The sequence below is a fragment of the Callorhinus ursinus genome, unplaced genomic scaffold, assembly GCF_003265705.2.
Source record: "Callorhinus ursinus isolate GAN/ISIS: 27379988/994484 unplaced genomic scaffold, GSC_fseal_2.0 scaffold12, whole genome shotgun sequence".
Taxonomy (NCBI): Eukaryota; Metazoa; Chordata; class Mammalia; order Carnivora; family Otariidae; genus Callorhinus; species Callorhinus ursinus.
Genome location: NW_027397074.1, coordinates 6,522,234 through 6,543,322, shown reverse-complemented (window position 1 = coordinate 6,543,322; position 21,089 = coordinate 6,522,234). Strand labels below are relative to the sequence as shown.

At 36.3% G+C, this 21,089-nt stretch overlaps 1 protein-coding gene across 3 annotated transcripts in view; it reads right to left on the bottom strand.

Annotated features, from left to right (window-relative positions):
- Positions 1–21,089, bottom strand: part of PHTF2 (putative homeodomain transcription factor 2) — a 114,475-nt gene that overhangs the window by 27,917 nt on the left and 65,469 nt on the right. Inside the window, exons 4-9 of one of the 3 annotated variants that reach the window (XM_025872780.2) lie at positions 19,736–19,805; positions 18,998–19,156; positions 13,666–13,831; positions 12,584–12,748; positions 2,992–3,178; positions 1,304–1,459 (exon numbers count right to left, since the gene is read on the bottom strand). In XM_025872780.2, the coding sequence (XP_025728565.1) occupies positions 1,304–1,459; positions 2,992–3,178; positions 12,584–12,748; positions 13,666–13,831; positions 18,998–19,156; positions 19,736–19,805 (903 nt within the window). Of the gene's footprint in view, positions 1–1,303; positions 1,460–2,991; positions 3,179–12,583; positions 12,749–13,665; positions 13,832–18,997; positions 19,157–19,735; positions 19,806–21,089 lie in introns of those variants that run through there. The other 2 variants (XM_073898713.1, XM_073898714.1) reach the window with 2 other exon arrangements.

Genomic DNA, 21,089 nt, shown 5'->3' with positions numbered 1-21,089 from the left:
CCCTACTTTGCAGATGAAGAATTTGAAGGCCAGGTTTTAATTTCAGGTAATTTTTTTTACATCATTAAAAAAAAAGATTTAAAACAATCAATGCTAACTAGCTAGTTATCAGCGTTACTTAGCTTGAAACCCAGAAGATTTTAGGCAACATATTTATTTAAAAGTTAAGATCAGTAGAATATTATTCTGCCTTTCAAGAACCTCAAGAGTTCAAAATATAGCTGCAAACCAAGGAGAGCAAAGATTATGGGGTGAGAATACCACCTCTAAAGCCAAATAATTTATCTATTGTTGGCTGAAGACCTCCTTCTACAGAAGGCCCTGAATCCCTTCCAGTATGAACTGACTTCTGACTGAGAAATTCACAAGACTGAATTTCACAAGGATCAGGGGACAGTATATCAGATGATCTGGGTGAAGGCAATGAGCAGACACAGTGGCATTAGTGTGTGTCTAACGGCAGCCACTGAGAGAAGAAACACAGCCAGGGTCACCACTAAGATTAAATAGAGATATAACCACAGAGAAGATTGTATGAAGAACAAGTAACTCTTCTAAGCTTAAAACAATCAAGGTATTCACACTCCAGAACAGCATAATATCTTATTTTTCAGCAGTATAGCCCTAAATCAAGAAAAAAATTCTAATATAGTCTAGAAGGAGAAGGCAATGTTTATCAAAAAAGTGTCATAAGTGCCATTTGCCTTGAAGTGAGATAATGAAATGTTCTGTCCTTACAATAAAAACTAAAAATACAGTTGAATGAAATTCTTTTTCTATTTAAATAGTTTCAAGGGACGTGATAATTTCAAGAGATGTGATAAAGTTGGAAAAGGGTTAGGGAAAAACAAATATTAATAAAGAAAGAATCAAAGAAGAAAAAAGAATTGAATTTTATAATATGGGCAATTTAATAACTAGTGATAATAACATGAAGAAAGTCACTTAGAATGATAACTGCTATGATCCAGAAGCTATAAAGCCTTTCCAACTGCAAAAAAGACTAACACAGGAGTTCACAAAGTGTCTCTCTAGGATGGCTGTCTTTAAAAGTAAACAACAAACTGAACGGATGAGTCTTCAGAGATAATGCACAAAATGAGTACAAATGTATAGCTCTCTATCATGTGTGCAGGACATAAATTTAAAACTGCTACCCTATAAATCCAGATAATATAACAAGATAATTGATACTGATCGGAAATATTTATTTCAATAATTATATTCAATTGTTGAAAGAAGTTGTAAATTAGTAACACATAAAATAGGTACATATACATATATGTAAGGACAAAGTATATACCTCATTAGGGTAATGTTTCTTATAATGGTGTGACTTTCTGTTCCGAAGAATGCTCTCAGAAGTCCTGTCCACGTGACGGCGTAATGGGTATCCTGTTTCAGGACCTTCCTCACTGGAGACTTCATCAGAGACATTTGCTATTGTCCTTTGAGTATCCTAGGTTGGGAGTACACAAAGAGAATTACTGGTAATTTATGACTGAATTGGTAGCTTTAAAAATGTAAAATTTTAAATTATATGTACACACGTGCGTACACCTTCAAATAATCTTCAAAAACCTCAAAATGATTGATTAGTATTAACTGATCTTCTTTAAAAATGTCTTAAATTAGTGACTATACTGTCATTTCAACTTTAAGAGTAATTCAACAGCCATTTGTCAAATATTGTCCTATAACATTTCTGTTCATGAAAGGATTTGAAATAGCTTAGAAAATTAAGAATATAAAATAGCACAAAGGTAGAACAGAGACCATTTAAAAGAAGCTGAGAAAACAGAGATGAACTAATTATACTATTTCTACAAACCCCAAATGCCATCAATTTTAAGACCATTACTGATTTAATAATGACATGAGGCAGGAGGAAGTAAATAGTAGTTGTATGCGTGTACGTATCAGACAGACAACATTATGTACGTACCAATTTGTAAGAAACATCCAGATTTTGGAAACTCTGAAATTGAGAGACCCCAGAGCTTAAGTTTTATTGATATTTTCATGTTCCTCTCATATAACTTTAGTAGGTAATAAATAGCTGAAAATGTGTTTGAAAGCTGTATGACTGAAATCTTATCTGTTGAGTGATGTAGTGATCTGAGGCTCACATTATCAGAGAGCTAAATGCTTCAAAAATCCAAAATCAGAATAAGGGATTTTATTTCACTGAAGCCCCATGCTACTGATTGTATAGCTACTGGTACTGAAAACACACATATTGTCAAGTAGTTAACACATACTTCACTCAAAATTGAAGAACACAAATGTTCATGCTCCCATTTCTATATGTAACAGAAGCAACATCTTTTAATTTGGCCATATTTTTTTAACTAAGTTTTTTAAAGAAAAAATTATTTAACCAAAGAAATTCAGCAAAACAGAGAGATATTACATTAGGCTTTGTTACAATAAATGCAAGATTTCATTATTATTTTGGAAAAGTAAACAACTGTTATTCTTAACAAATATGTCCTCAATAAGAATTTTTTTCAAATTAAAAACAAAACAAATGTGCTGACACCAAAGTTAATGAAGGTAGGAAAAAACAAGGTGGTATTTTCTTTTGGGGAACATGAATGGAAAGCCAGATTCCTAGTTCAGTTTCTAAAATAATTTAGGTGTTCCATTTAAACAAATTTGTGCACACACACACACACACACACACACACACATAGAAATGAGGAAAGAGAAGATAGGATTTAACAAACATCAACTATAAATTATAAAGTGCCTTAACATTTTGGAAAAATTGGAGCTATCAATCAATGCAGAAGGTGCCAAGTTATAGTGGCAATCAAGTTTATTCATGTAACTTTATTTGATTTTTAACTTTATCAGTGTGACTTATAACAGCTCACAGAATAAATTTTGGAGAAAATACAGAGTTCAAAGGTGATTCCAATGTCTAAGTCACTTTTCATTCTCTGATGTAAAATCACACAAACAAACTATTTTAGATATCACACTGACTTTGCTGGGAATGTTCCTCAGTGTTCCTGGGTGCCAGGCTGCCTCTTCTGGTCGAACAGTTTCACACTGAGGTTCATGGCTTTGGATTCCCTCTTCACTGCTTTTAACAGTCTTTTTCCCTTCAAGGGATACATAGCCATTGTCAGTCTCCGTTGATTTATCAATTGAATTCTTTGCTTTCTTTGATCTAAAAAGAAAAAATTGCATAAGCATGTTATGTGGACTTAGCTTATTTTAGATGAGTTACTGATTGAACTTATGATGTTAATTAAATCTGGTAGTTATTTTACAGAATGGCTTCCTTATTTTTATAATAAGTAACTCAGAAATATAATACCTATCATATAAAATAAATCAGTAGTTGTAAATCAATGCCCTCATTCAGTTTACTTGATAGGTTTTGAGGTCTTAACAAATAGCAACTCTAAGAGACATGCCCTAACTTATCAAACGACTCTTGGTCAAAATCACTTGGTCTTTGCACAAAATCTATGATCAAAATTTTGCCAATTTTATTATGGTTAATAATATACTGTAAAGTTTTATTTAAAAAACTGTTTCTCTAATTATTAGATTAATTTGCAGTTAGTGGTTTAACTTGGTTTTAACACTTTCATTTACCCAAATACTATTAGGATAAATACATAAGTATCCCTGATAAATTCATTTTAGTGTTCAAAGGAGCCACAGGACCTATTGTAACATAAAAATATATGAAGAAAAGGAAAACCTTATAATACAAGTTTCTAAATAATGGAAGAAGTAGAAATGAAGAAAACCAAAAAAATAAAGAAGTAACTTCTCTCACCCACTGAAATACTCTGGAAAAAATATTACCATCATGTAGCCATTAATTACCTAAAAGGCTACCACTGATGTTCTTCATCTATAGGAATTTAATTTTTTCAATACACAAAATACAACATGGAAAGTAATAAACAAGACATTTTGATTAATAGGCCAAAGCTTGAGGAGTCTTCTTCAGAGACTACAGTGGGTGGAAGAACAGCTATCCAAAAGAAATGGTTAGTAGAAATATAGTGTAAGTCCCACACAAAATTAAAATGTGCTCAATGCAGATTAAGTTTATCATGAAATTTATTAAAAAGCAATTGCATTTAATTTTACTTAAATAAATCCCCTTAAATTTTCTGCAGAGTATCCATTTTGCAAGAAAAAAAATTAGTATATTGCCTTCATACAGGTGAAAAAACAAAAGCTTTTTAAAAATGCACAAAAGAGGGGCATCTGAGTGGCTCTCAGTTGGTTAAGTGTCTGACTTAGGCTCAGGTCATGATCTCAGGGTCCTGGGATCCAGCCCCTTGTCAGGGCATCAGGGCTCCCTGCTCAGCGGGGAGTCTGCTTCTCTCTCTCTCTGCCCCTACCCCCACTCATGCTTGTGAGTGCTCTCACTCTCTCAAATAAATAAATAAATAATCTTTAAAAATGCACAAAAGTGGGGTGCCTGGGTGGCTCGTCGGTTGGGTGTCTGTCTGCCTTTGGTTCAGGTCATGATCTCAGGGTCCTGAAATCGAGTCCCACATTTGCTCCCTCCTCGGCGGGGACCCTGCTTCTTCCTCTCCTCCCCGCTTGTGCTCTGTCGCTATCTCTGTCTCTCTCAAATAAATGAATAAAATTTTTTAAAAATGCACAAAAGAATTATCTTTAACACTGGAGTTACTCAGTTCTACTGGAATCTTTTAGAACTGTATAGGACCTTAGAACTCACCTATTCTAAATGCACATTTTACAAACAATGGATCAGAAAATATAAAGAGGTCTAAGTAACTTACGTAAGGTCACACAACCAGTTAGAGGCAAAGCTCGCACTAGAATTACTGACCTTCTGACCATGAGGGTAAATTATATTCTCCACACTACCTCCAAATGCCCACTCTTGGGGAAACTGCCTGATAGGATTTCTTCTTAACACACTCATCAAAGCCTAGAAAGCTTTTGTTTTATACAAAAACAAAAGCTTCTCCTTTCTGACCTTCTCCTGCAAGATTACTAAAGGGGACAGACAGACAGATCCCCACTTCCCACCTGCTTCACAGAGCTCTGATGCTTTCTAGTCGTTCAGAACACATCCCAACAGAGTTGCAAGGCTCAGGAGCCCCATCTTTTGACCTTTTTCTTCCTATCTGACCCTGAGAGACATGGCGAGGCCAAGGGAAAGAGCCACAGAACAAAGATCACTTAAGAATGGAAGAGGGAGGGCGCCTGGGTGGATGGTTAAGTGTCTGCCTTCGGCTCAGGTCATGATCCCAGGGTCCTGGGATCTAGTTCCGCATCGGGCTCCCTGCTTGCCTGCTTCTCCCTCTGCTTCTCTCTCTCTCTGTCATGAATAAATAAATAAAATCTTAAAAAAAAAAAAGTTAAAAAAAAAGAATGGAAGAGGGAAGGAAAAAATGGATTAAAGTAGAGAGGAAGGGCAAAAATAGAAAATAAATGGAGCAGAGAAAACTTGTGACCTTCTCGGCCTCAGGAAGAAAGTGATAAAAACACCAGTTATTAATTACCCCCATCACCTCTCCCTTGAACATTGTGCAACATGTAGATGTAGAAAAAGACCTGAGGGAGGTAAAGATCCTAATATGCCAAAAATGCGAGAAACTCAAAAGACAGAGAAGGCGTGTGCTGGAAAGGTATCTGAAGTTTCCTGGAAATTACACTGGGCTGGAAAAACAGGGGGAAAAGGAGGGGAATGAGGTGAAAGAAGACTGGAGAGTTGGAAGAACCATTAATCAGACAGGATAAGCAAGGGGCGAAATATATTTTGGAAGAAGGATAGAAATGCTGGGACTTAAGGGCCTAGGAACACCCTTAGAAAGATCACTAGGCAGTTGAAAACATTGTCTGGAGGCCGGTAGTCAGTGTAGAAAAAGTGGCTGAAAACTTGCAGAGCGAACCAGAACCCTAGTGGGCAAAAAGATAAGGCCCTAGTAAAGAGGGCTTTGAATCAGTTAAGAAGTGCTGCTTCAGGGATTTTTCTAAGGGGAAGGTACTCCTTCCTCACCAGGACAGCGTAAAGACTGTTAAAGCACTAATAGTACCCACTGCACACCCCTTTCAGCTATCTCTCTTCCTCTCTTCTGTCTGCCTACTTCCAGTCTCCTCTGGGTTGTTTCTTTCCCCACTATCTCCTCAAAGTACACAGGACACTCTCAGGAGACATGAACAGTAAGTCAGCAGCTTGCTGATGTTTCTTAGGAACTAAATGCAGGTTAAGTTGCAAACCAAGCTGAAAGGACAAAGAAAATACTAAATATACGTACCACCCTCAGAGTTTACAGCGTGGCTCAAAATACAAATTGAGGCCACTTGGCGGTGGCTGGTATTAACAGCTCTTGCGTGAGAACTGCGGCCGCAACACAGCAGGGGCCGCCCAGCCGCAGGCAAGAAAGGCTGGTGCTGCATTTGAAGACAAGTTGAGGCAAGGTGTCAGGCGCAGCCCAGTTGGGTGAGGAAGGGGCTACATCCAGAGATTAACTCAATCAGTAAGTGTACTGAGGATAGTGGGAACCAGGTTTTTCAGTGATGGCGAAGGAAGATATAAAGACAAGATCAAATGAACTTTGAGGGGCTGTATTTGAACTGGAGCTACCATTGCAAATCCATGGCTTACAATACATCTAAATATAGAGATAAATATAAATGTAGAGGGATAAGCACATGCACACACACACACACACACACACACACACACACACACACACACACAACCTTTCTAGCTCTACCCCAGAGAAGGTCTAGGGGTAGTAACACCACAACAGCAATAAGCACTTGGAGCACTCAGATCTTGCTCTCTATATACCACCCTCCTCAAAGAAATGGCTGACTCCAAGGCTGAGGCAGAGGAAGGACAAGCTGCACCTAAAAAACACTGTTGCCCTAGAAAGTAAGAAAGTAATTAAAGAATGAAAGGGACCTATCAAAAAAGACAAACTGCTCAAAGGGGCTCCACTGGCCAATTTAGGCCATTCTGATCATCAAAATGAATAATGACATGAATAAATTGAAAAAAATAGAAATCCGTGAGTAAATAAAAATAGGGGAAAGCCTATCCTTAAAGCAAAATGCCAACTAATAAATGCAGAAGGAATGATGAATTTAGGAAAATCACCATTTGGCAACCATCATAGCAATAATTCATGTAATCATCATTGCATGTTAAAACTAGAAGGTGAAGGTGGGATAAGAAATGGGTTATTTTTATAATCTTAGTGTGTCTCCACATAGGACATTTGTTGATTATAAAGGGAAAATAAATTTACAATGGAGAAATCTGGCAGATATTAATCAAGTGATTGATGTAAATATCATCAGTATGGGGACAAATTTATGTTGTCTGCCACTTGACAGGATGCAAAGAGCTACATATCACTTCTACCATATTCCTGCCAAAAATGCATAACTGGTTTTAATAAAGAAACATCACACTACTAACTCAGTATTATGGGGCTAATTGTTAAACAACTAGCTCTCCAGAGGTAAAAAGTCCTTATTTGTAGTGTTTCCTGATTTCCATGGTGTAAATAATCCCACCATGACCAATTTAAAGGGCCAACTGATAATGCTGACCTGGGAGTTGGGAAGAGACACCCATATTCCGCACTCACAAGTCCCTTGGAGTCTGATCCTGACCAGGGACACAAACCAAAATTAAGGGACTTTGTGCAAAGTGACTGCCTTGTAGTCTTCAAAAATGTGAAAACCACGAAACTTTAGGAAAGGCTGATATCTGCTCCACAATGAAGGAGACGAGACAGACACGACCCCTGTGGGCAGCACATGATCCTGGATTAGAGCTTCTGCCAGAAGGCATAAGGCTGTTAATAGGGACAATCAGCAGAATTTAAATGGGGTCTCTGAGTGAAAGATACATGGGAGTTCTTTGCATTGTTCTCTCAACTTTTCTGTAAATTTGAAATTGTTTCAAAATAAAATCATATCTTTTCCAAAGTATAAGCTGATTTGTACCCTGATTAGGACATTTTGGATGTGAGCATAGGAAAAATGCTGAAAGGAGAAAGAGTTGGGAGAGCTAAATTCCAATTAATGTCAGTAAAGAGGGTCAAAACCTCTGACTGCCCCAGGTGATGTTTAATTCTACCCGACTGCTGCTTCGCTCATACTGCCATTAACAGCTGAAACTAAGAACCTCACAGAATAATATTAATTTCTCAAAAGGAACACAGGTTACCGAGACCCAGATGTTTAATTACCCATTCCCTTGTTTTAGGGCATAAAGATACTAGGGAAAGGCAGTGGGACTGAGAAATTTACTTAAAATACTAACATTGTAAAATTCTACTTAGACTATTTTTTAAAAGGAAGCTACTTCATTTAAATCAACTTTAAAATATGTCTAAAATTAAAGCAACGTGAAGAGCATTTTGGTTTTAAAATCATATATATATTATCATTCTCTACCCAAAATAAAAAACAGGGTAAAAGGGCGCCTGGGTGGCTTAGTCGATTGGACATCCGACTCTTGATTTTAGCTAAAATCTCAGGTCTTGATCTCACTGGGCTCCTTAAAAAAATAAATGAAATAAAATAAAATAAACAGGGTAGAAAAAAAGCTGGTATCAGGGATTAAAAGTACTGCAGTATAGAAAGAAATGGTACTTTTTAGTATTATCCACAAAAAATCTACCTTTTGACGGCTACACTGAATGCATGTAATATATCCACTTAGTAAAACGAGAGTTAACAATTTTTGCTTAGATCAACCCAAACACCATGAGTCATAGGCATGTAGGCAGTGAGGTTAGTACTGCCTTGAAAACAGGAGACATACAAGTCTATGGTGATCTTATTCTGTGATAGAAACACTGGATTTTGAACGAAAAGCATTTGCAAAGAAACAATGTGCAATTCCCCTGCTATGGTTAAAGTGTGCCATGTTTTATAACTTCAGAGCTAATTCTGTAACTAGCCTACTGCATTAATCTTTGAATGGTATGACCTGTGTAGAATTTTCTTTAAAGTATTATGCTTGACATTCAAGAAGGATAGCTCTATGTCGCAAACACTCTTGGGAGGAAATGACTTTTAGAAACGTAAGTGGTATAATTAGCGTAGTTCCTTTGTGAGATGAATGATGCTTTTGGTCTTGTCTGAAAAAATGCAAATAAATGTACAACCTACACCATAAATCAATCATAAAACTGGATGTGTTTTTCAACATTAAAAACTTTAACCAGAGAGTTAACACAACTTTTAAAGAACTTACTAGCTTATGAAATATCAAATCTATTGTATCAAACATGAAAAACCAGTGTGTTTCTATTTGAAAAATCTTGTCAGGTAATCAAGAACACTCATGGTACTCTGTACTGCCCCGGGGAAAAAAGTTGGAAGTATTTATTGGTGCTCTAGAAAATACTCTGAGGTCTATAAATAGATCCAACTGAAGATCATCCTTCCAGTACTAAAGGACATTCGAGAACAGCTACGGGGAAAGTTAACAGTAGCAAATAGCTCTTGTTCTAGAACATGGTAAGAAATTACTATCCTGCTCTCATTTCTACAAGGTTAGAATCCAGAGGGTGGGGAGGCTAGAGTAACAGAATGCATAAAATCTTATAAATGCATTTATAAGAAAATGACACAGGCATCTACATATTACCAACACTGCTGTGTGCAGCTATGCATACATCTTGATGACATGCTAACATAGCCCTTCAAAGACTTTTGGGTCCCTATGTTTCCCTAGGTATCTTCTACAACACCTAAGTTTGAGAGGTGTGTACCAAATTATGCATTATGTACCAGGTTTATCTATGGTACCTATAATTTTTCTAGAACTAGTCCAATTCTAAAATAGAGTGGATACAGTAAAGTTAATGACTTATCTAGTTATGGCCTAAGATATTTCTAAAAATCTGGGATATACTGACATTTACATGATCTTCATCCTTGTCTGTGGGAGACACACTTCACCCAATTTACAGCTTAAATGACTGAACTATTTAAACTGCAGGCACTAAAAACCAAATTTTCAATCCTTGTACCAGAAATTTATGGTGGGACTACCTACATACCCACTCTTACTTACATTATACACTATATTCCATTATGTGAAGAAAATCAATTTATTAAATCTTTAACATTCATTTAAGTGTTAAAAACATTCAACATGGAGGTTAAATGGGACAGCAATCTTTAAGGTAGGTCAGTCAGAGGGCACCTGGGTGGCGCAGTCGGTTAAGCGTCCGATTCTTGGTTTCAGCTCAGGTTGTGATCCCAGAGTCATGATCTCAGGATCGTGGGATTGAGCCCTGCATCTGGTTCTGCGCTCAGCACGGAGTCTGCTTGAGTGAGACTCTCTCCCTCTGCCCTCCACTCCTCCCGCAACCTCTAAAATAAGTAAATCTTTTAAAAACAAACAAACAAAAAACCCCCAAAATACCCTCTAGTCTTAAAAAAAAAGGGTAGGTCAGTCAGGTATGTGAGTTAACATGTGACCAGGTTTTACTCTGGCATCATCATCTAATCCACCAAGTCAATTTATATTGACTGTTTTTCAATGATATTGTGATGGTGAAATTAATCTTAAAGGACATGTAAAAAAAACTTAGTATCTGAATTCTGAAAGGTATTACGCAGAAGGGATATACTATCTAGATGTAATTCTTCCCACTCAATCTTTTCAGTAGAAATTATAATTATGCTAATTTAAGACTATAATTCTTTGAAATTGAAGTACTAAATACTTAGGAAATATGGTTGATTTCTACATCTTTTTAAATTGATACTTTCTTTGGCTTTGTTTTCTCAGTTTCATAGAGTTCTTTTACAGTAATTCCTTTTTTTTTTCAAGTGAGAAATATTATGTCTTGTTTAAAAAAATAGTTTTATCCTGGGAATGAAATGTACTTAGAAATGATAAATAGGGCCCTCCCAACTTATAAACACAGGATGTAAAAATAGTAGTTTTCATCCTAACATCTAGAAAACCAAAAGACACTATACACAAAGCTGAGACATTTGTGTGGTTATACATTTATTTTCCCATCGGTTATGTTAATTCAGATACTTTAATGGAAGTATCCAGCTTTTCAATTTATTATCACCAGAAACAATTTTAAGTCTCAGTTGATCTTTCAGTTTAAGGCCTTTCTGGCTTACCAAAACTTGAAAGAACAAGACATCATCAAGACTTCAGAACTCAGTTTAGAACTTCCAGAATTAACATTTTTCTTAAGATCTTTTTGTACCTAATATTTAAAACATTCTCATTCACATGCTAGCAAACCAGTTCCAAATGAGACAGCTGAAAATAGTGCATCTTTAAAAACATCTAGATTATAAAGCTGTCATTTTAAAGAGAATAAATCCAAAAGGATTTAGCCATTCTATTATCAATGACTGGTAGTCAAGATCATCCCACAGCCCAACAGAAGAAAACTGAAGTCTGAATCTCATTTGACTAGAGAAACATAACAGAATTCCAAAGGCACTAAAAACCGAGCTAGGGGCATTTTGAATGCTATGTAACAGAAGATTAGTTTTGGACAACCAAAAGAACTAAAGGATTCCCCCATAGCAAAACATAACCACTGTGCCATTTATTTTATAACTGCTCATCAGAAAGTCTTGAGAAATGCGCTTAAGAAACTGACTTTGCAGAGATAAAATGATCAGTTCCTACTGTCAGAAAGGAGAGCTGTTTATTAAAAGAAAAAAAAAAGACTAACAAAGAGAGACAGGATGCAATTCGAATTCAAAACCAAACCAAACCAAACCTAAATCTTTTCTGGATGAACAGGTGGTTGGAATAGTCAGGGGATCCAACTTAATGCCATAGTTACTTCAAACTATTAGGCTTTTGTACAATTTCCCTCAAAATTATAAGCAATGAAAATATCCCAGGATACAACTGCTTAATTTTATAATGCATGATAAACTTTATCATAAGAGCACAATCACAAGGGGATGAAATAATTATATTAGTAGAGGAGTTAACAAAAGTGATCAAAAATAGTTATGTGCAGTATCCCTTTTCTTGATTTATTAACTTAGCAACTTTTATCATTATACTCAGTAGTTTGATCATAGCGCTTTAACTTTTTTCAAATTTATTACATGTCTATGTAAACTAGTAATATAACTCTGAAATGTTGTGAATTAACTGTTCAAAATAATAATACAAGATTGAGTTAGGTTTATTTTTGCAGTTTGCTATAATTATATTTTCATACTTGGTAAATCTTCACTGTGATACAAACTATACAAAAAACCCAATCTGACCTATAGTGCTGATAAAAATAGAATAATCAATTTAATAGAAGTAAAACAGTACTTGCGAAATCACAAAATAAACCAAAATCAAGAAATCCCAACTAGATATACTTTGATGGTATATACTTATGCTCACAGAGGTATATTTTTACACATATCCCAAAGTAAACTTTATGGTCTCTAATTTTTCCATTATCTATATAGCATTATCATTTATCAAAACAAAATCCATAATGGAACTGTCAATAGTTAAAGTCATTAATATTCATTACCTGAGACTGAGTGCCAGAAAAGGGATAGTGCATCTCTATGCCATATAAAGCCTTGAATAAATACAAACCCTGATAGAAAGAAAGCGGCGTGCCAGAGATCTCTGAAGACAGCACCAACGCTGTAAGAGGTGCTTGTCCCGTGGCTCTGAGCTGCTCCCTCCTGTGTGTTATCTGTGGTACTAGAACCATCTCCTTCCCTATGGACTTCCAAATGGGCTGCTTTTCTTAATTTCCTTCATCAGAAGAGACGAAGAGCAGAAGGTAGCTTTAAAATGTTAACAACTACTTTCTTGGTAGCACATTCAAAATTCTGATCAAACATAAAACAGGAACTTCAATACACAATGAAATTCAGATTAACTGGAGAAAAGTTAAGGTACACATTGGAGAACAACTTCTATAAATGTTAGGTTATTGTTCCTCGCTCACACTGACAGGTCAGTGGATATTAGGTTGTAATGGTATCATTGGACAGATTTTTACAAAGCATTTCTTCCCTATTTGAATGCCACTTATCTGCAGAAGAAGAAAGAAGAAAATTTAGATCAGAGAGAATTAGAATTTAACCGATCAACAATTTATCTAATGTAGGTATTATCTTTTCAAAACGAAAAGGGCTTAAATCTCAACATCCCCAAACTGCAAATGTCTCAATCTCTTAGCAACAATATTCAAAAGAGGAATTGCTCCAAAAGACCCTTAAAACAGAACTCCATTGTGCTGAGTGGCCAGCAAGACTTGCTATGTTTACTTAATCAAGAGGCAATATTAAACAGCTTTGAAGAGCATTTAATAAACAGAATTTAGCTGAATTTTTTTCCTGGCTATCGATTTTGCCAAAGTATCTTATAAGTACAAGATCTTGTAAATAGAGGGAATTATCAGCAATTCCAGCTAATATATTCCCTACAGTGATATTAGGTGCCTTGGAAATGAGCTTTAGGAAAGAGAACAAAAACAACAAATAAAGGTATGTGGTCTCACAATGGCCCTGAAGCAAATACACAAACTAAATCATTTGGTAGTTTACTCTGAAGCTTCCTGCTCTATCTAAAAGAGTGACCTTACAAGATAACATTTTATTCGAGTCGAGAACAATCTTAGATTCAAGTTACACAAATCCACAAAAAGATTGCTTTCAACAGAGTACCTTCTCCTTTTACCCCCTGTACTCAGAGGGGGTTTCGGTGTTCTTGTTGACACAATCTGGCAGTGCACAGTTCCCAGGAGCAGCATCAGCCATACTGGCCCAATCACTTCCGTCAGAGGTATGCTGTGTGGGCTAGAAGCGGAACAGAATAATACTATTGCAGCAACTACAAAAAGGGAAAGAAAATATGTTTAATTATAGATCTGACAGTCACTTCTTCAAAACTTCAAAAATTGTTCTAGCATTGCTTCTTGCCAGATTACTTTTCTAAATTTAAATAAGTTAAAAATGTTACCGCAGACAAGCTCTTTCAGATTATTTTTTTGTTTGCCACTGGCTAACCACACAACTCGGTAATAAACTCCTGGAAAAGATAACATCCAACATAGTCTCTAAAGTACACATTTTCATGCTGCAATGAAAAACCAGCTGCATATGAATCTAAGGGCATTCCTGATAAGATCACAAACAATCAAAAGAACCACTAACCTCAGGTGTACTTAACTTCTTTGTTTTACAAACAAGGAACTCTATGATGGTGTGTAACAAGGCTATAAAGAGCTTCTTTTTTTTTTTAAAAGATTTTATTTATTTATTTGACAGAGAGATAGAGAGAGAACACAAGTAGGCAGAGTGGCAGGCAGAGGGAGAGGGAGAAGCAGGCTCTCCACCAAGCAGGGAGCCAGACGCGGAACTTGATCCCAAGACCCCAGGATCATGACCTGAGCCGAAGGCAGCCACCCAACCGACTGAACCACCCAGGCACCCCAAGAGCTTCTTTTCAAATAGAGATTTATCTGCTCAGAAATAATAACATAAATTTACTTGGGTACATTTTTCAGGGAAACCAGTAAACACTCACCAATGCTAACCATTGCCACATGAAGAAGAAATCTTGTTTCTGCCTGCTCAGAATCCTTTATACTTTCCAGACATTAAGTCTCTTTATCTTTTGGGAGTCTGCCTCCTATATCTGTTAATCAAATGGTCTTATTTCTCCCACTTCAGGGATAGACATGTAATCTAGTCTTACCAGAGTCTTAATTCTGGGCACAGGAATTAGAAAATGGGCATGTAACCTTAGCAGGACCAATCAGAATCTTTTTCAGGGATTAATACAGGTAGTTGGAAAGAAGGCTTTCTCTTACATCACAAACACTAAGGACTATGGAAATATGAAATTGCCAGGGGCCACCTCAGCCACCTCCTTAACAGACCAGCATGATGAGAACAAAAACAACAGTATAAAAAGTGAAGATATCATCTGAGGCTCTAGATCCAGCAATGCTTGGACACAGGGCCTAGGAGTTCCTAATTCTGTTTTGGAACAATTGGAGAATCTGAAAATCAGGAGATTTTTGTGCATTTTTTTAGGTGTGACTGTTGTAATGTGCTTGTGTAATGTGCATATTTTGAAAAGATGCATGTTGATGTATTCAGGAGTAAAACATCATGATGTATATAATTTATTTTAACAAAGTATATTAAGTAAATATTCCAAAAGATTAATAATGATTTAACCAAAAAGATGGGCATATGCTATTTAGAATGACTATATAACTTATCATGTAAATCAGGACTCTTTTGAGAGTAAAAGGAGAGCCGTTAATAAAAGCACCAGGACGACACAAGTAGGTTTGGACAGCTGGACAGTCCCAAGCAAAGCGAACAAATGGCCATCCCAGTTATTGTTTTTGTAGTAGCCCATCTAGTTTCCTGGTTTTTTTGAAAATTTTTATGATCAGCGGTAAAAACAAACAAAAAAACCCAACACTTTTTGCAAAAGCTAGTTTGCATTTGGTTTTTGCCATCTGCAACTGAAAGAAAGGATTCTAGCATACCAAGATGTAAGCTTAGCTCCTCACCTGTGTTTAAGAGGTATCATAAACACAACTTACAGCTTTATATTCTCCTGAATAATAAGTTTCTTTAAAAAGAAAAAAAAAGACTTAAATTTTTTAAAATGCCAATCATCTTTATGAATTACCCTGGAATTTAACCCAAATTCTCTAGTTGTTTTATAACAGAGTCCAGAATTTTGAGAAGTATAGTTTTTGTTGTCTTTAATAGGAACTCTAATGTGACCTTTATTAAATTCCTTTACCTTTTTGAGCCTTGGTTTATTTTTTGTACAATAAAACAGGATACAGGTGCTATAAATACATGTGAGGTAATACAATAAAACACTGAAAAGCTCCTTACATAAATAAATGTGTACCTAACACTGGCAAATAGTACTTTTATTCACCATCATTAACTACCTTTAAAAAGAAGGGGGATGCAAATGCTACTTAAGAGTTTCAGAGTTTCTGGTATAATCTCCAACCTATTTTTCCCCTTTGAGTGAAGGGTTAAGAAGAAATCATTCACTTCTCTTATATAATGCTAAATTATACTTTTTGATCACTTAATGAAGTCCGATGAACTAGACAGAACTACTAGAGATTTTTGCTAGGCAGTACTTCTACAGATTCCTCCAAGAGCTCAACCAAACAAAATGTTTTATTAGGCACAAAAGTCCCAAGGTAGGACTCCACATACTTGCCAGGCATAACTCTAGGGATAATCGTCAGAAATACAAAATATCTAAAGTTTAATTTTCAGGTCTGTCCATCTTTGAGATTTAGTGGCAGATGTTAGGCACTGGGAGTAGTAAGACAAATAAGACATAGTCGCGGCTCCCTGCCCCTCCTCAATTCAGAAGAAAAGGGGGACACATAAAGAAACAAAATACCTGTAATGGACTGAACTCTGCCCCCCCATTCATATGCTGAAACCCTACAGCGTCTATGTGGATGTAGTAAAGGCTGAATGAAGTCATAAGGATGGAGCCTTAATCCAACAGCACTGATGTCCTTTTAAGACAAAGAGATACCAGAGATCTCTCTGCTCACACACAGCAGAAAGTCCATGGGAGGACACAGTGAGAAGGCAGCCATCCACAAGTCAGTAAGAGAAACTTCACCAGACACCAACCTGATGGCACACTGACATCAGACTTCCAGCCTTCAGAACTGTGAGAAAATAAATCTCTGTTGCTTAAGCCACACAGTCTGTGGTATTTTGTTATGGCAGCCCAAGCCGACTAATACAATAGCTATGAAGAGCGCTATAATGTGCACAGAAAGATCTATAGCTAAATTTGGGTGGGGGGGGGGTTGGAAAAGGATTCTCAAAGAAGGTGGCAAGGGATGCCTAATCTAACTGAGAGAACAAGTAGATGCAGATTAGGTAAATATAAGGCAAAAGGGCCACCCAAACAAAGAGAGTTGCACATTCAAAGGCATATAGGATTTAAAACAACAACAAACAAAAACACCACAAAACAACACAAAAAAGAAAGAGCAAAGAGCTAATTTAGTCTGGTAAAACCTGGGGAGAGAGTCAACAAGGGACTGGCTAAAAAACTTGGCTTTCCTCTTGAAGGCAATGATAACTCGAAAGAGATTTAGACCTTAAGTGGCTGGTTTGAATTTGCAATTTAAAAGGTAAATGGACAGAAGGTAGAAGATATAAGGGCTCTTGGCAGTAATCTAGGTGAGAAATGATACAAGCAAAAAGCATAAATGGAGTTGAGAATACATAGTTGCGATACTTAAAAGGCATGTAATTGAAGTAAAAACCTATACAAAAACCAAATCTGACTGCACATGATTCGTTCCACCTTTTAGGAGGTGAGGGTGGGATAGAGAAAGAGGTAACTCAGAGCGCCTCGCCTTACTTTTATATGCAAAGAGATGGAGGCACAGGGGTTTCCAGAGGTACCAGCAGATTCCTGAGGGTCACTAAGGGTCATATCACTTTGTCACTGGCTGTGACTCGAAGCAGGTTAAGTCACTTCTTTGATTTGGTAGGAGAATATTCAGTGTTCACCACTTAAAATGTTAAACTTTGGTTCTGAACTGAAAAATATCTTTTTCATGTCTGATCTAACCTGTCTTCCTTATTTAACGTAGACAAGCCAGTAAGTGAATTTCAGATACAATATGTGAACGTCTAGTTACAATGGAAACTAGTCATCATAATAGCAAAAAAACAGCAAAAAGCTTAAGTGTCCAACACTGATGTAGGATAGGTATTTTACAATAATTTAAAAATGTATTTTTAAGACTCTGATACTTGTGATGACATAAGGCAAAAAAATACAATTGTTTATATAGAATAATCTCAACATTTAAAAATGTTACAAAGTAAACTGAAAGGCAAGATTATGGGTGGGTTTTTTGTTTTTTTCCTACATTTTCTGCAATGAACATTTATTTATCATTTCTTCAATCAGAAACACACACATACTCTACTGATAAAAGTCACAAATCTTCAGAGTTCAGTCCCTTTTATGTATATAAGATGTACCCTGGCTTCGAAGAAACAACGTTACCTAAATAAAAACCTGTAGGTTTATTACATTTTCATTTACTTAAAAGACATTTATCTGAAAAAAAAGTTATTTATCTTTTTACTTAGAGTTTGCTGATAAAACATATTTAAATAATCATTCAAGGTTACAACGATGTTTTTAAAAAAGCAAGACATTAGAAAGACTGAAAGGGTACCCACTAAATTAAAATCACTGCTTTTATTAGACTGCAGGGATGTGAGTGGTGTCTCCATGCCCCCAAGTGTGTGACGGCGCCGTGTAGTACGCGTTACATGCTGCGGCTCTGACTGGGCACCAGAGTGCTGCTGTGCTGGGAGGCAGCGTGACAGACTGCGCGCGTGTGACTCGGTAGTCAGAACGCTGAGACTTGAATCTGGACTCTCCTGCACCTGCAAACTGCAACTTTGCACCCTCAGGTCCTTCGGGTCCCCTTTCTATCAGCTAGGCAGAATACCAGTATTTACACTTCCCTGCATGGTGGCTGTGAGAATTAAATGAGAATCTGAAGAGCACTCAGAAAATGGGGTACAGACTCTTCAGTACAGAATGAGGAGTCTCAGAACATCGTGGTCAAAAGAAAAGAGAAACCATGGCTGAGACAGGAAAAATGAACTCATACCGCTTGTATAAAAAAAGACTAGCGTGGTAGGTATATGTGGTATGTATGTGCATTTGAAGAGACTTTCTAGTTGTTAAGTTCCTCTCAATCTGTATTTTTCTTTAGCCATCCACAGATTCTAATTTTCAGAAAATTATACTGGAAAATAACTGCTTTGTTTTCTCAAACATTTTTAATACCAAACCAGCTGTGTCTTACTAAATGAAATATCACAATAAAGGTGTATCTTCATACTCAGTACAATAAGTATATGTTTTTTAAAAAGCCTTAGTAACCCTAAAAACATAACATCCTGAAAGTTAAAAGCAAAATGAATTTCTACCATTTAATTATACCTTGCAGAAGATAAAGGACAAGAAGCCAGAAAAAGATGACTTTTGATGTTACTTGTAACCACCACCGGAAGAAAAAGGGGAAAAACACAACTCGAACAATTCCCTTTCTAGTCAGAGAAGTCCAAGGACTTTCAGGTTTTGCCTTAGCAAATGCAGACCCTGAAAAAGGTAAAATAAAATGACAGAGTACATTTATCATTCTTTAATTTCCTTAGAGAAAAAATTTCAACATTTGAAGAACAAAAAGCTATGTCTAATTTTATTTTGTATTACACTGTGAGTGAGAAATGCCCAATTTTGGGTAGTACACAGAGTTTAAAAACATTCTTCATGCTATCATATTAATATGAACTCAGGTACTCTGAAAAAAAACTATTTTAACTGAAATAACAGCAGAATTTCTCCCACATATTTTATAAATATAAGACAATGTTCAAATGTCAGTTCCAATTAGGAATTAAAAGTTACCACTTTGATTTTTATAATCAAGCCATATAGCTTGCTAAGCAAACACAAGCTGGTTTTCTTTTCTTTTTATTATTTCTTGGACTGATCTCTAGTGGGAGTAAAGACTAGTCAGTGGTATTTAAATACCTCCGTTATCTCTTGTACGACTCCTGCCTTCACTTATGCTCACATTGCTTTTATTTCTACAAACATATATCTAACCCACTTTGAATTCTGTTTCTTCAAGGTCAATTTCTAATTGCATTAAGCTTTTATTTATTCAAGACTCACCTCTTACAAGATCAACATCTATGAGGTCTGGTTTCACATGCGCTGTTTTCTTTGGTTTATTCCTTAAACCCTATAATATATTAAAGTAGTATTGGTAAGAGAGTAGATCTTAGAAGTCTTCATCACAAGAAAAAAAAAATCTTTGTGACTGAGTATGGGGATGGATGTTAACTACTTATTGTGGTATCATTTCTCAATACATACAATGTATTTCTCAATATATACAAATATTGAATCATGCTGTATACCTAAAAGTAATATAATCTATATGTCAATTATACCTCAATAAAAAATAGTACTGGAATTCAATAGATATATTTTTAAATCCAGAATAACAGAAAATAATCAAATTCTAAAGATTTCAATTAAAAAAAACTTAATATACTGGAGAAATATAACACATTGTATATTTGTTACAAATGGAATGTAACTGTAGTATTGAATACATTTTATTGCTTTACAAAAGGATTAAATTTAGGGATGTGTGTAACAGGGGAGGCCTGTTTATTACTAAAAGGAAAATTCTAGAACAAAGACTATCACTACCACTCAATTTGGATGTACAGTCTGAGATGGTCCACGAGACTGTGCTGGCCCCAGATTTGCACAGGCTGGCTAGGAGAGCAGGGGCCCTGAAAGGCCCTCAAAGTGTGATGCTGGGGGCATTGCTGCAAGAAGCAGTGGCTCACAAAGCTGGGGACAGACGGGGATGCAGACTTCTCAGCTGATGCCAGCATGTGGGGATGGTATTAGCTGAGACCCAGAGAGGATGATGCTCAGGGTCGCCACTATGTTCACATGCCAACCACTAACGAGACCACGATGCCACCTAATCACCTTAGAACTTAGACGCCATGCCCAGGCGGAGGAGGAAGAGGGAAAAGCAGGAGTCACGAATTGAATTAGTTTACACTCGGAATTACTGAACACTAAGTTTCTGCCACCAGTGTACAGAGTGGGAATAAGGGTAGGGAATAAGGGCAGAGATGAAAATCGTTGAAAAAAAAAAAAACTACACTTAAAACTAGGATGTTAAGAATTGGAAGAGCTTAGGCTAAATTCCTCAGGAGCCAAATAGAGGCTGAGATATGAGACACAGTGTTTAGAGGATTTGTTTACTATTCATTCAATTAATCAAGTATGCAGTAAATTCTGTTTGGTCCTAATCCAAAAAACAATGACCCCTAAGGTAAAAATTTAGTTAAGTACTGTTTGCATCTAAAACAAAGAAGAGGAGACTATTTGAGCTCAGAATTAACTGAGATATTTAAACCAAAATGTATCCTGAAATCAAGAAGCAATTAACTGCCAAACCCTTCCAAAAAGTCTGTCCATGTGAAGTTGAAAACTACTC